This window comes from Marmota flaviventris, chromosome 12 (genome assembly GCF_047511675.1).
Source record: "Marmota flaviventris isolate mMarFla1 chromosome 12, mMarFla1.hap1, whole genome shotgun sequence".
Taxonomy (NCBI): Eukaryota; Metazoa; Chordata; class Mammalia; order Rodentia; family Sciuridae; genus Marmota; species Marmota flaviventris.
The window spans coordinates 34,741,779-34,756,391 of record NC_092509.1 but is presented as its reverse complement, the minus strand read 5'-3'; the positions used below and the strand labels follow the sequence as shown (position 1 = coordinate 34,756,391).

The 14,613-nt window shown below is 33.4% G+C and overlaps 1 protein-coding gene across 1 annotated transcript in view; it reads left to right on the top strand.

The window, feature by feature from the left end:
- Malrd1 (MAM and LDL receptor class A domain containing 1) overlaps window positions 1–14,613 on the top strand; it is a 658,798-nt gene that overhangs the window by 466,095 nt on the left and 178,090 nt on the right. Inside the window, exon 32 of the mRNA XM_027928635.2 lies at window positions 14,049–14,206. Coding sequence (XP_027784436.2) covers window positions 14,049–14,206 — 158 coding nt within the window. The remainder of the gene's footprint in view (window positions 1–14,048; window positions 14,207–14,613) is intronic.

Here is a 14,613-nt window from a genome sequence, read left to right as displayed (position 1 = left end):
AATCAAAAACCTGATTTGTTTTGAGTGCTTTGCTCTCACAATGTATTACTCAGCATTATTCCCAAAATTTGGTCTGCTGGGATATGGGATGTTATTTTTTAATCATGTAAGAATTTATCTCAGATTATTTTAAAAGCTTTCTTTTTTTCCACTTAATTTTAAAAATGTTCATTTATTTGCCTTTTCGTAGAAACAATCCTCTTGATGTTTAGTATAACCACAAATTATGTATAGCTTTTTATTTTCTTTCATTGCCAATATTTCTCATCAACATGCTGAAGTAACGCATGATAGCATTTATGTACCTTGTTAATATCAATATTTTTTTCCTCATTTTACCCTATTTGTGCTTTCTTTTTTCTTCTTCTTCTCTGACTTCTCTCTTATCATGTCATTTAAACATTAGGATAGAAAGGAGATTTTATGAAGGAGAATAATTTGGAATATTAGAAAAAAATGGGTACTAATGAACAGCATAACTTATATTTATTATCTTACTATCATCTGACGAACTTTAACAACTTTAAGGCTTTTATTGTTTGTTTGTTTTTTTTTTAATTTTTATTTTTAGTTGTAGTTGGACACAATAGTTTTACTTTATTTATTTATTTTTATGTGGTGCTGAGGATGGAACCCAGGGCCTTCCATGTGCTAGGCGAGAGCTCTACCGCTGAGCCACAACCCCAACACTTGTTTATTTCTTTTAAAATACAAAGAAAAATAGTTCTCTTTCCTAATCCTCACAACCTCCTAGGGGAGAGAGAGAAATGATATGCAGAGAGGATTAGTAACTTGCACCCAGAATCACAAATAGCACTATGGGATCTAGCATGAGGAACCCAGGGTGTCTGAGGCAAAAGCCTGTATTTCTAACCACTGTTCTCTACAGCTTAATTAATAAGACTTTCTCAAAACTTTTTGAGATGTCTAAATTTAATGACATATCAGTAATGATAGTTTATTTCTCAAAACCAAAATGTTTAAATTGATGTCTTTGTTTTTTTTTTTTTTTTCTTTTTTTCCATTACTAGGGATTGAACTCACTGATGCTCTACCACTGAACTACACCCCCATCCCTTTATTATTTATTTTGAGACAGGGTCTAACTGAGTTTCCCAGGCTGAACCCCTGCTAAGCCTCCTGAGTAGCTGGGATTCCAGGGGTGCTTCACCATACCCAGTAAAATGATACCATTTTGGGTATGGCATTTTGTTCTTAAATCAGATGCCTCAAAACCAACAAGTACATTTTTCCTCTGATTCTAGTTGCTATTTTTTCCCTTAGTTTAGTATCTTCTTTCTCCTTGTCTTGTTTTACTTTTTATAAATACAAACATTTCACTCCAAATAACACTCCACAACCAAGGAAGACAATTGGGAGACTGTTGGCTGATAAGCTTCAGAATATATCTTACAGATTTAGTTTCTCAACACAAAAAAGGCTGTAAATAAATGTACCTGCTGATTTCTAGTTAACCAAAAGTAAAATAAAAGTGTTTGTCTTCATGAAACCCTAGTGTGTGTTTAGACCAGGGTCATTCCTATTTCCCTTATTTTTTCCTGAGATAGAAGGTTGACTTGATTTTGATTATATTAGAAAACACTAAGAAAAATCCCCAGCCATCAATAACTGCTCTGTGTTTCTTCAAACATCCTCGTGATCTGACAGGTAATTTCCATTGTTCTGCCAAAAAGCAATGCTGGTCTCACACCAGAGGCAGAAAAACATGAGCTTTATTTTTTAACAAACAAACCAGTTTTGTTTGCATTTTTAAGTTTGTATAATTTTATATATCACAACAATTATCCTTTTGAATTATTTTTTCCAATCATTTGAAAACAAGAGGTACCTTAACTCAAAGATGGTATGAGAACAGGTAACAGGCCAGATGGCCCACAGGCTGCACCCTGCTGACCTGAGCCCCCAAGTTTTAACACAAAATGAAGAAAATAAACAATTTTCTGTTTCTTTTTGGTTTTATACTTTTAATTTTTTTTTAAGTTTTGCATTACATTAGGATTCATTTTGCCACACGTATAAAAGGAAAAAATATAATTGGCTCTAATTCAGTCCTCAGTACTCCTCCCTTCCCTTTCTCCTCCCTCTCCCTAGAGAACTTTGTTTTACTTTCTAGTTTGTTTTTTTTTTTTTTTTTTTTTGCCTATATTCATTTAAAATATTCCAACAGTATTCATGAACTGTGCAAGTAAAAATTAAATGATGTCTGCTTTAATAAAAGAAAAAATACAAGAATCATTGCAAAATGTGTGAGATATGACATTGAATGAAAAGCATGTTAATGAACCAATTCTTATGAATCCTGGAAGGCAAGATTAAATCCTGAATAAATAATCTAAAAATCTTTTAGGTTGTTGGTTGTTTTATCCTTTCACAAGCAGCCAGACATTGTAGTTTTCCTAAGATGAATTTCCTAAATGCATACTTACTTATAGACTATTTTTTAGTAAACCAATGAACCGTTAAATTTATCCTTTTTGATCTTCTCATAATCATTGTCTCCTTGTATTGACTTCTCTTTTTAAGTGTCCTTAAACCATTCTATGGTTACATCATACTTTTTGCTTGAAAGCATCACATTTCTCTACTCCTTGGCTGAAAATAATAATACAGAATGAAACATCTATTCTTAGCCTAGCTTCTCTTCTAACTGTTGCTGCTTTGTATGCTTTTATATCAAATTGTCATTCCATACAAAATTGTCTTTATCTTCATCCTCACTATTCATAACTCTACTTTCCTACAATCTTTCTTCTGCAAAAATATCATTTCTTCAGCAAATAATTACAGGTCACTGATCTAGATACTGTAGAGATAATTATTTATAAAATAAAATATAATCCTTGGCCTCATAGATGTGCATCTAACTTTCTGCAAGGACATTAATGATACCATAACAGTAACGATCCAGTTCTTATGATTACATGTGTTTGACACAGTTGATCAATCTCCATCTTCAAGTGTTTTACATGATATTTCATGTGTTTTTTCCTACAGTGATACATTTGTCCTAATATTATATTGTCTTTAAATGTTTTTTTTCTCCTCCTTTTTAAACCTAAATATGACTCTTTCCCCATGTTCTGACTTTACCCTTTCAACACTTCCTCCTCCATGTTCTTGATTGCTTTAGAATTTTTACCTGTCAGTATCCAAACTCTGCTAATTCCTGCCTGGATCGAGTGTTTGCTTCCTCATTCTGGTTTCATACTTTCAACTGCCAACTAGATGATTGCGTCTGTCTCCGAGTCACATGTCCACAGGGAGGTACTCAACTGTACCTCCCTCGTCATTAACACTGTTGATTCTCTTTCAGATTTAAGCTCAGTCAGATCTTCATTCTCAACTCATTCTGTATTTCCATTTCTCTTCATTTCCACTTGTGTTATTCTACCTCATTCCTGGGCTATTGCAAATGTCAGGGAAACTCATCCACAACGCAAATATTCTAAACGAGGAAGTTCCTCACAGTGATGCAGGATTAGTAGCCCTAAATGGTGACTCCTGGACTCTCAAAAAATCAGAGGCTCTTCATTGCCTCTTTCTTTGGCATCAAATTGCATTTTGAACTTTAATGTTTATGTGATTCTTCCACAAAATCTTTTTGGAGGCACCTCAGGTCTGTTTTCAGTGTTAAAAATATCATCATTGGGTCATATTGTTGTCTGGGTGTGGCTTTTAATTTTTTTGTTGACTGCAAACATTAAATGCAGAGCAAAAGGAACTAAGGTTTAGGTTTTAATGTGAGGTTTAATGTTTATCTGAGTCAGAATGGGTTTATGGTTTGCTACAGCAGTAATGTCATAAGATAAAATTTCCCCTGGAATCCTTTTTTTGTTCCCTTTGTTATATTTAAGGTTTCCCTAGAGATTTCTTCTTAAATGACGACTGCAGGATAGCAGACTCTCACTTGTTATCCACCTCATTATGTGCTCTTTATTTTTTTTATGAAATATTTTCTTATCTATCAAATTTAAACCCTCTTTTATCTTGGGATACACCTACACCCTATATCTCTATTTGGCATCATATGCTCATGCTAATTCTGTATTACTCCTTTGCATTCTTACCATTATCCCTTTTTTGATAGACAAGAATCTGAGATGCAGTAAGGGTTTGGTGAGGCTTCCAACTGTCAGTTTGAATTTGAATCCAGGTTTTCTGAACCAGAGCTTATTGTCTAAACAGTACCTACTGTAACATTTTATTGTAAGATTCTTTGGTCTATGTTTTGCATTTTCTTCATCATACCTTACCCATCCTCTACCATCCAAATGGAAGACACAGCACCACCTCTGTAGTAGTTACCCAATCAATAACCTATTCCCACTTCTAGAAACATCCTTCCATCCCTTCTCTAAATTTCCCAGGAGAGTAGCACTAATTTGCATCTGTTTTATAAGCACTTTACATGTAGTGTATCATTTAATTTTTAGCACAATCCTATGAGGCTAAAGTGCTTCCAATAATTATCTCTAATTGCTTCTGACTTTTATAGAATTTAAATAGGTTACCCAAGGTCACACAGGTAATAAGTGGTAGAGTCAGGATTTCAATTGAAGCCTATAGTTCCAGTGCCTGCCCTTAACTAGTGGCTGGTTCTGTCTACAGTTTTTTGCAGATTCCATATTCATTAAAATAATCTGAAAATATAATTTTCAGTTTCAATGAAAACTAATTTTTTTCCCATTATTTGCTTTCCTATAGTCTTTCAGGAGAAGTAGGTATGAAATAGAAATGAAGTCAGGTTCTTCTATAAGTTACCATTTATACTTTACTAAAAAAAGGGTTAATACTTCACTAGTTCTTTATCCTCTCATGATTTCAAAACCAGTTTCCTTTGTTAGATCAATTTGGCATATGAAATTAAATTGCAAAAATGTTATAAGCCCATATAGATTCCCAAAGACATTCTGACAAATAAATGACACATGAAGAAGTTCTTCAGGGCCTTCCAGTATGAAGAATAAGCAGTTCAGAATCCCTGTGTCTACCTAGATTTATAGAAAGTGCCAATCAGTGCCATTCATATATCATCTTGTGACTTGGGTTTCCTTACTACTGAGTAAATTAGGAGCTTTCAAAATAAAATGAGTGTATCTGAATTGGCATATCATAAATACAAGCTTCATATTAATAAGCAATTAATGAATACTCAAAGGAAAAATTTATAGCCTCAAATTTGGTAAAGGTTAATATTATTAAAATGAGACATTCTGGTGAAAAGTGTTTCGTATCTCAAGAGGTAACAATCAGTCTCAAAGGAGAATAATGCCTAAAGAATAAACTATTGGAAAAAGCAGAAATAAATGTTATGATCCATTCATTGTATAGCTCTTCAGAAAACAGATGGAAGTAATGTCACAAGAGAGATTTTTATCAAATGCCATGAGAAAATTTCATTTCACTGCAGAGATGCTGTATCTGTGGTTTCCATTTTAACAACTTCGAAGAAACTCTTGTTCTTTCTGAACATGCTTACATTTTACAGCCTTGAAAAACTGCAGATGCAAATAGGCAGCACCTTGGAAATCTGGGTGGTGGAGGGGATGAAAGTATGAAAAGAGATTGAGGGCATTTCAACTGACAGTCATTACATACCCTTCTATTTTAGAGTGAGGGACAGGCAGAAATTATAGAGGATGGAAAGCCAGGCAGAGCAAGTCTCACTTTGAAGAAGTGAGAATTTGCTATTTTGAAAGAGGCATATTATATAGCATTTTTAAAAACCATTAGGCAGCTTTATTTCATAAGCAGAAAAAAAAAGATGAAAATTGCCTCCAATTGAAAGCAGGGAGTGAATTCAGATCATTTGCAGTGGGAAATTGTCTTTTATGATTTGACCCTAACACAAGTGAGTATAATTCTTCCTAGGGCACTGGAGCTGTAAAAATATAGATTTCTTCTCTTTCAAAAGTACTAATGTGTCCTTTATAAAAAGAAATGTCAAATTTATTACTTTATAGCACAATAGCTCAATGAAACATTTTCAAAAACTAAGGTTGTAACCAATCATATATAAAAGACAACTTAGAATATTTGCTCTCTGCTGACTCCAAAGACTGTCATGAAGCAGTGTGATGGGGTCTGAATATGGCCAATATATTTTTGGCACTCTAATTTCAAGTTACCATTGTGATTTTGAGCCAAGCACATGTTGATGTTGAATTTATACTGCTTGAATTGGACACTAACTGGCCCCCAACTTTCAAAATTTTGTGAATAATACTTTTAAGTGATTTTGAAGTAAAAATTGAATATTAATTGGGAACCTGTACCCGTGCCTGGTTTGAGCTGATTAGATGTGAAATATAAGCCATATCCTACGAATCTTAAGAACTTGAAATGATAAAACCTGTGCAAGCAAAAGGGAAATATTGAACTGAAAGTGTACAGATATTATTTGGTGACAGAGTATAGAAAGAGGTAAAATTCAGGCATATTTAATGAACACTGTGTTCCAGATTACTATAGCTGGTAGTGTTTAATTAAAGTATGATTTATTTTGCAAAATTAATTGAATGCATTTTGATCTATTATATGAGAATTAGGTAGCTTTCAAAATGGCATATAGCTGTAAAATGGCCCCAAATCAAACAAATAGACAAAAGAATTCTGCTTCTATAAATACCTGTCCTCTGAATGTCTGTTGATCATTCTAAAGAATCATATATAAATAAATAAAATGAATTAATTTAATGATTTACCATTAAATTCTAAATATGTTGTGTCAGATGAGACTTTTGAGTCTTCTTTTCTGCTTTAATAATTTCTTAACTGTGTGGGAAGCTACACTGACCTTCCCCAAGGATTTTGCTGGATATAAATAGGTAGTTCTCAATGAAGCAGCTTAAAGTTTATGAATGTTTGAAAGCGGGTCTAGTCTGAGCTTGCTAGATAAAGAATGAGTCTATTTCTGAAAGCATATTCTATGTAAGGTGCTATAACTTTATGATATAGTCCATAGTTTCTGGATAATTTATATAGTTCTATTAATAATTTCAAGAGACTAAGCAACATTTTGATTCTCAACCTTTGATTAACCACCTTTATGATTCTCAAGAAAAAATATGGCATTGCCACATGTTGTTTGCTTACAAAGTCAGACTTAGGTATGGAAGATTTAGAAATTAAAAGTCACCGAAGACCAAATATACAATTGTGACTTCTAAATTTCCAGGCAAACTTTTGCCTTCTTGTTTTAAAATGGATACAATTTCACATTAATATGCATTAACACCTTAGCAGGGATTGACTTTCTGATTTTTTTTGTGTGCCATTGAAGGATTTTGTAAACTCGAAATTGAATATGTAGATTAGAAAAGACTATTTGGGATATACTTTGAAAACTTAGCCCAGAGTCCCCTAACTCATTATTGGATTGCAAGTTTTGATGTTCAGCCTTACATGACATTATTTGTCCTGCACACAAATATGCTATAGTGAAATGGTAGATTATTATCCCCAGGGAATTGTCATTATATTTTTACAGCATGTTTCATGATGTAGTACTGAAACAAAAATATTAGATTGTATGACATTTCAATGATGTCACATCACTTCCAAGTTGTTTTTTGGTAGTTGCTATTGACAAAAGTTAAGCACCAGGGGAAATTATGTGAAATAGAAAATAAAAGAGATGATATTCAATCTGAATTCAACATTTTAGAATTTTTGCAGTGCCCAACAGGCACAAACTCCAAAGGAAATGAATTGCGGCTATTTAAGAATAAAGTAATGAAAGGCTTTATTGTGTTCATTTGTGTGTTTTTTTTTCAAATCCTCACAATGTTGTGGGGATATTAATGAGATTAATGTGTTTGGATTTTAGTACTTAAAATCAAGATACTGTTTTTGACCATGAAAAAATTAGTGAGACACTGCAGATGTTGTAACTTGAATTACTTTAGGAGCTTGTAGGCAATGATGAGGGTCAGAGCATTTAAACTTTTTTTTTTTTTTTTTTTTTTTTTTTGAGAGAGAGAGAGAGAGAATGAGAGAATTTTTAATATTTATTTTTTAGTTTTCGGCGGACACATCTTTGTTTGTATGTGGTGCTGAGGATCGAACCCGGGCCGCACGCATGCCAAGCGAGCACACTACCGCTTGAGCCACATTCCCAGCCCCAAAACTTAATTCAAGATACTGTGCAAACTAAAACTAGCCTTTAATGAATATAGGATTAGAGTTTCTCACTAGAAACATCTGAAATAGTGAACAAATTACACAAATGTCTCTGTGCAGTTAGAAGAATGACTTACCAAAATATGAGGTTTTAAACTAATTCGATTCTTAACTTTGTAAACAAATGATTAAATTTGCATCAGTGGACCCAATTATTACTTTTCCTACTTCTGTAAATATTTGACCTCCAACATCAGGTTTTCACTAAGTGTGGGAAAAGATACTCAAAGTCTAAATTAAACATGATCTTCTTTTGAGATTGAAGCATATTAGTCCTTATTATGTTATTCTATTTAAGTGTTGAGCTATGAAATATAAAGTAGTTTTATACAAGTATATTAGTTAATTAGATAGGTATTTTGGACAAGCTCAATGATATGTCTTCACATCCAATACAGAATGAATAGATAATATATTTTCCATTGAGCCAGGAAAATTATTATTTTTTCTTTTTATTTCTTCTTTTTAGTTATACATGATGGTAGAATGTATTTTGACATATTATACATATAAGGAATATAACTTCCTGATCTTCTGGTTGTACATGATGTGGAATTACATTGGTCCTGTACTCATATAAACACATAGGAAAGTATGTTCAATTCTTTCTACTTTCCTTCTTATTCCTATGTCCCCACCCTTCCTTTCGTTTCCCTTTGTCGAATCCAAAGTACTTCTAATCTTCCTTACCAACCCCCATTGTGATTTAGCATCTGCTTATCAGAGAACACGTTTGCCCTTTGGCTCTTTAGGATTGGCTTATTTCACTTAGACCTATAAATGCCATGGTTTCATTTCTCTTCATGGCTGAGTGGTATTCCACTGTGTAAATGTATCACATAAGAAAAGTTATTATTATAACTCAAATATGGTCAGACCATATTTTCTTATTTAGGATAATGTTTTCAAGTTTGTCTGAGAAAGTCAGAATGCCATGAAAAATCTAAAATAGAGAAAGCAACCAAATGAGGGGAAACCTAGGTATGCTTATTTAAATAAAGATAGGATGGATTTAAATAAAGTATGTTCTTGAAGATGAAGCCACCATTCTTAGGTTTGACTGATGGACTCTAGGTATGTCTTGGCCTTGTGAACATACATCTCTATTTTCCAAATAAGGAAACAAACAGGTGATATCCTTGAAACAAAATATAAAACCTTCCAAGATATTCCCACTCATACTCTTCTTTTTAACAAAGGGGAAATTTACCTTTATGAAAAATAGAGGCAAGCCATGCATTAGATATATATTTAAAATGACTCTCATAATTTGTTCTTATTAGGAAAATACTCAATTTAAAAACTATAAGCAACAACATAATCAATGTAAAAAGAAAATAAACACAATCCAGTTTCCCCTCCATAATTCCAACTCTAACAATGGCTATTTTACTATTTTGGTATATATCCTTCCAAAGGCATAGCTATAAATGTTTTGTTCTTAAAAAAATGGCACTGTATTATACAAGTGGGTATAATAATATATAATAATATATAATAATATAATGTGCTTTCTCTTTTAAAAATGTGTTTGTTTATGCAGTACAGTGATACATAATAATGGGGTTCATTTTAACCTAATTATACATGAATGGAATATAATTTGCTCCATTTCAGTCCCCCAGTGCTTCTCTTTCCGTCCTCTCCTTCCTCTCCTTACTACCCTTTCTCTACTCTACTGGTCTTCCTTCCATTTATTTATTTTTAATTGGTGCTTGATAGGTCTACATAAAGGTGGGATTCATCTTGTTATGTAATAGTTATGCTATTACATATATGTATATATGTAATAGTTATGCGATTATATATTACATATATGTATATATTACATATATTATATACAATATACAGGTGGTGTATATATGTAATAGCATACCTTTTTCAATTCTTTGCACATTTCCTCACTTTTCCTGTTCCTCCTTCTTCCCCCTCAATCCTCTTCTTTTACTTCACTGATCCCCCACCCCCCACCCCCCCGGCGGCCTCTATTTTTGTGGAATCCATCTATTCCTTTGTCTTTCCCCCTTTTCCTTCTTCTAGCTTCCACATAGGAGAATGAACATCTGATCCTTGACTTTCTGAGTCTAGCTTATCAGCAAATGCCAATTTCATTCTTTATGGCTGAGTAAAACTCCACTGTGTATATATACCACATTTTCTTAATCCGTTTGTCTTTGATGGGCGCCTGGGCTCATACCATAACTTGGCTATTATGAATTATACTTCTGTAGACATGAAGTGCCTCTATATACTACATGTACTATACTATGCTGATTTTAGTTCTTTTGGATAAATACCAAGGCCACTCCTACTCTTTCATATTAAGGAAAATTTGGCTATTATAATTATCAGGTCATGTTTTTTGGTTATATATTTGAATGAGATTTCTCTTTCTTTTCTTTTTGTTTTGATTTCCTTTTCTTTTGCCAGAATTTATAACACACTCTAAATGTAGAAAGTTATTTTCAGTGAGGAAATTTTTTTTAAAGATATGCCAGTCATTTCCAGTTCCCACCTGGCATGTAAGGAGGCTGCTAGGAGGCATCATTCCCATCCCATGAGAAGAAAAAAACTGAGCAACTGAAAATCAACATCTTTTCTTAGATCCATTAGAGAACTGGGGTCACAGGTCAAACAGCTATCCCCCAAATTGGGAGAGGCAGACAGGTGTACAGAGAATCACACTTTTTGAGGTAGAAGTTTATAAACAGAGGCCATTGTGGGAGCAGTAGCTGTGATTAGGAGATCACTGCAGACCCAATGTGGAAAATTTTGAGAAAAAATCAGAGGGGCTGTCTTAAAGTAGCACCCACACTTTTGTGACCTTTACCTACAGGATTACTATCAAGTTTTCACAGTGAAAAGCTGAGAGTTTCTCAGCTTTCAGTAAGGGAAGAGGTAAAGCACTTATTTTGAAGTATTTGTGGAACATTCTGTACTTCTATATAAGACCTGCAGTCAAAAGAAACTATTTTACCAGAATGTAACTGATGTAGGGAATAGAAATGCCCAAGGATGTTTTAAGAGATGGGAATAACTAAAAGGGAATTCTTTGTCACACAGTATTTGCACTAAACATAAAATAGTATAAAATATTTGAAGGAGAACTTGCATTGATTTTAATGTGTTTTGCAAATTCAAGGTCATCCACCAAAAAATGTTGTAAAAGATGTATATCTGATATGCTACGAAAAGATAAAAAATAAAATCACATACAAAGCTTAATTAAACCCAAAGACAGAAAAGAGTAAAAAAAATAAAAGAACCAAAAAATAAGAGTAATGAACACAGAACAGAAACAAACATAATAAATATTAATCCAACTATGTCAGTAATCACTTTAAATACTAGTATGCTAAATTCACCAGTTGTAAGACAGAAACTATCAGAATATGTTTCATTGTCAATAAGGAACTTATATTTAATATAAAGACACAGATAGATTATAAGTAAAGAGGTAGAGAAAGATATGCCATGCTAACATTAATCAAAAGAACAAGGGAGTTTAGACAAAGATGGCATCTGAGCAAGGAAAATTATTGAAGTTAAACAGGAACATTACATAATGATAAACATCACATTACTCCCAGAAGACACAACAATCAAATATGTAAGTACCTAACATTAGAACATCAAAGTCTGTGAAGCAAAAATTAACAGAACTTCAAGGAGAAATAAATAAATCCACCGTTATAGCTGAAGACTCAAACTGTCTGTCAACAATGAACAGATCCAACAAACAAAAATTCAGGAAAGACATTGTTGAACTGAATAGCACTATCAATCAATTGGATATAATGACATCTATAGATTACTTCATCTAACAATAGCAAAACCCACATTCTTCTGAAGTTCACATGTAACAAGCACCAAGATATGCTATGTTGTGGGCCATTAAACATACTTTTACAAATTTAAGAGAATAGAATTCATGCAAAGTATGCTCTCTGACCACAATGGAATTAAACTACAAATAAGCAACAGGACTTACAAAACTTCCAAACACATGGAGATCAAACAACAAATTTCTATATAATATGTGGGGCAAAGAAGACTCAAGAAAAATCTAACACTATTTTGAACTAAATTTAAAAGAATATATAACATCAAAATTTGTGTGTTTCAACTGAAACATTACTTGACAAGGAAATTTTTAACATCGAGTGTATATATTTGAAGAGAAGAAAGACCTAAAATCAATAAGCTTCTAGCTTAGAGAACTACGAAAATGAAGAATAATTTAAGACTCAAGTAAGCTAAATCAAAGAAAGAATGAAGTTCTGGGTTTGTAGCTTCATGGCAGAACCCTTGTCTATCATGCACAGGGTCCTGGATTCTCCCCACCAATGCAGTCAAGCAATCAATAGGAAAACTAAAAGAAATAAAGAATATTAGAATATTAGAGCAGAGATTAATGAAATTATATTAAAAAACAACAGAGAAAAATCAATGAAACCAAAATCTAGTCCTTTGAAAAGACCATTAAAATTTAAAACCCTCTATCCAGGTTAAGTAAAACAAGAAAGAGAAAATACAAAGTGCTAATATCAAAAATCAAAGAGCAGCATCATCGCCAATCTGTGGGCACTTAAAAGCCTCAACAAAAGAATGTTGATTTAAAAATACATTTATAGCCTCAAACTGGATCTATATATATTTATATATCTTCCCCAAGTGTAAGCCATGAAAAGGAATAGTAGTTATGATAAATTTTTACAATAATGCCAACAGGAAAAAAAATCCAGTTGTGTTTAAATACAAATATCTTTTATATACTAATGCAGATGAAAAGCACAGACATTATCTAGGCCCCCAAACTACTAATAGTGTGATGCTTCTCTGAATCACATCTCACTACAGTTATAGAAGAGAATTCTTCTACTCTAGTCATGCTGGAATCAAGAGTGAATGAATGGAATTCACAATATCAATCAGTCCCCCAATACCCACTCTCTACTAGCTCTATGCACAGATGTAAAGGTTAATTTGAATTATCAACTTGATTGGATTCAGAGATACTGATGATTAAGAGGCTTCTGGGTGGGTCAGTGAGGGTGTGTCTAGGAATGATTGGCATCTAGGATAGCCAGCTGAAATGGAGAACCTCCTTAAGCATGGGCAGCACCGTGGAATAGGATGATGGCGTGAATGGAATAAAAGTTGGGAAGAACAAGGAAGCAGCAGCAGATGCGAGCTCAATTCTTCTTGAATGGGTTCTTGATTGCTGCCGCAATCGTGTGAGGATGTGGGACTATCCTTCTTCACTCTTCCAAACTGGACTCCAGGGAGTTTCCAGAAGCCTTCAGTCTTGGACTAGGTTAGAATCATTGATCCTTCTTGATCTGAGGCTTCAGACGCTTGGACTGTGCAGCTACTAGTTCTTTCAGCTCTCCAAACTGCGATGGCCAGTGTGGACTATCCAGCTTCTGGTAGGAAGCTAGCCTAATAAATCCCCTTTTTATGATCATACTTTGATTGATTCTGATCATACCTGTTGATTCTGTTCCTCTAGAGAACCCTAATACAACAGAATACAGAATACTTTACTTGAAAATGACAGGTTAGAGCAAATTAGAAGAAAAGGAATACACATCCATAGTCAACACAAATATTTCATCATCACTTTTTATATGAGTCAAAGTGAATTTTGTGAATTGCTGCAATCATAGCAGCACTTTTATTTTGGTTGAAAGGATTTGTTATTGCTATCTGACAAAAAAGAAAAAAAAATGCATATTTGTTTAGGGAGAAAATTGTATTTGTGCATGGTTTAAAATATATTCTGTGTCATACTATAAAATATAAAATTATATTCTCTGAAAAAAATCATATTTATCTATTTCAAGGTAGTGGACGACACTTCCTCTATATCAACTCTTCCAGCCTCAAAGAAGGAGCCACTGGAAGAATCATTACCACCAAATATTTCCCAGCAAGCCTTGGAATATGTGCTGTTCGGTTCTGGTTCTATATGGTCGATCCCAGGAATATGGGGATATTAAAGGTACAGAAGGAAGAAAGATTTGTGTTCACTAAAATATTCATTATATATGTTTAAGCATCCCTTTCTTTCTTTTTTTTCCTTTTTGTCTTTTTTTTTTCTTCCTGTAGTCACACCATGGATACTAATTCCATTAATTTCTCATTTCTTGCTGGGGCAATGGGTCTTGGACATGCCATGCTGTCATTCATCTTAATCTCAGTCAAGATTTAGCTCACTGATGGCTGCCACCTGAACTCAATTATGGTGCATGCTATTTAAAAGATTATCTGGAGATAAAAGAGTTCAGGTAGATTCTGTATATATCTTATAATAACACCTTAGCTGGGGACCCTGAAGAAATGTGATGTGAAGGATAATGATGAAAAATTTTTTCTCCCCATAACAAAGTAAAGGCAAAGCAAGTTTAA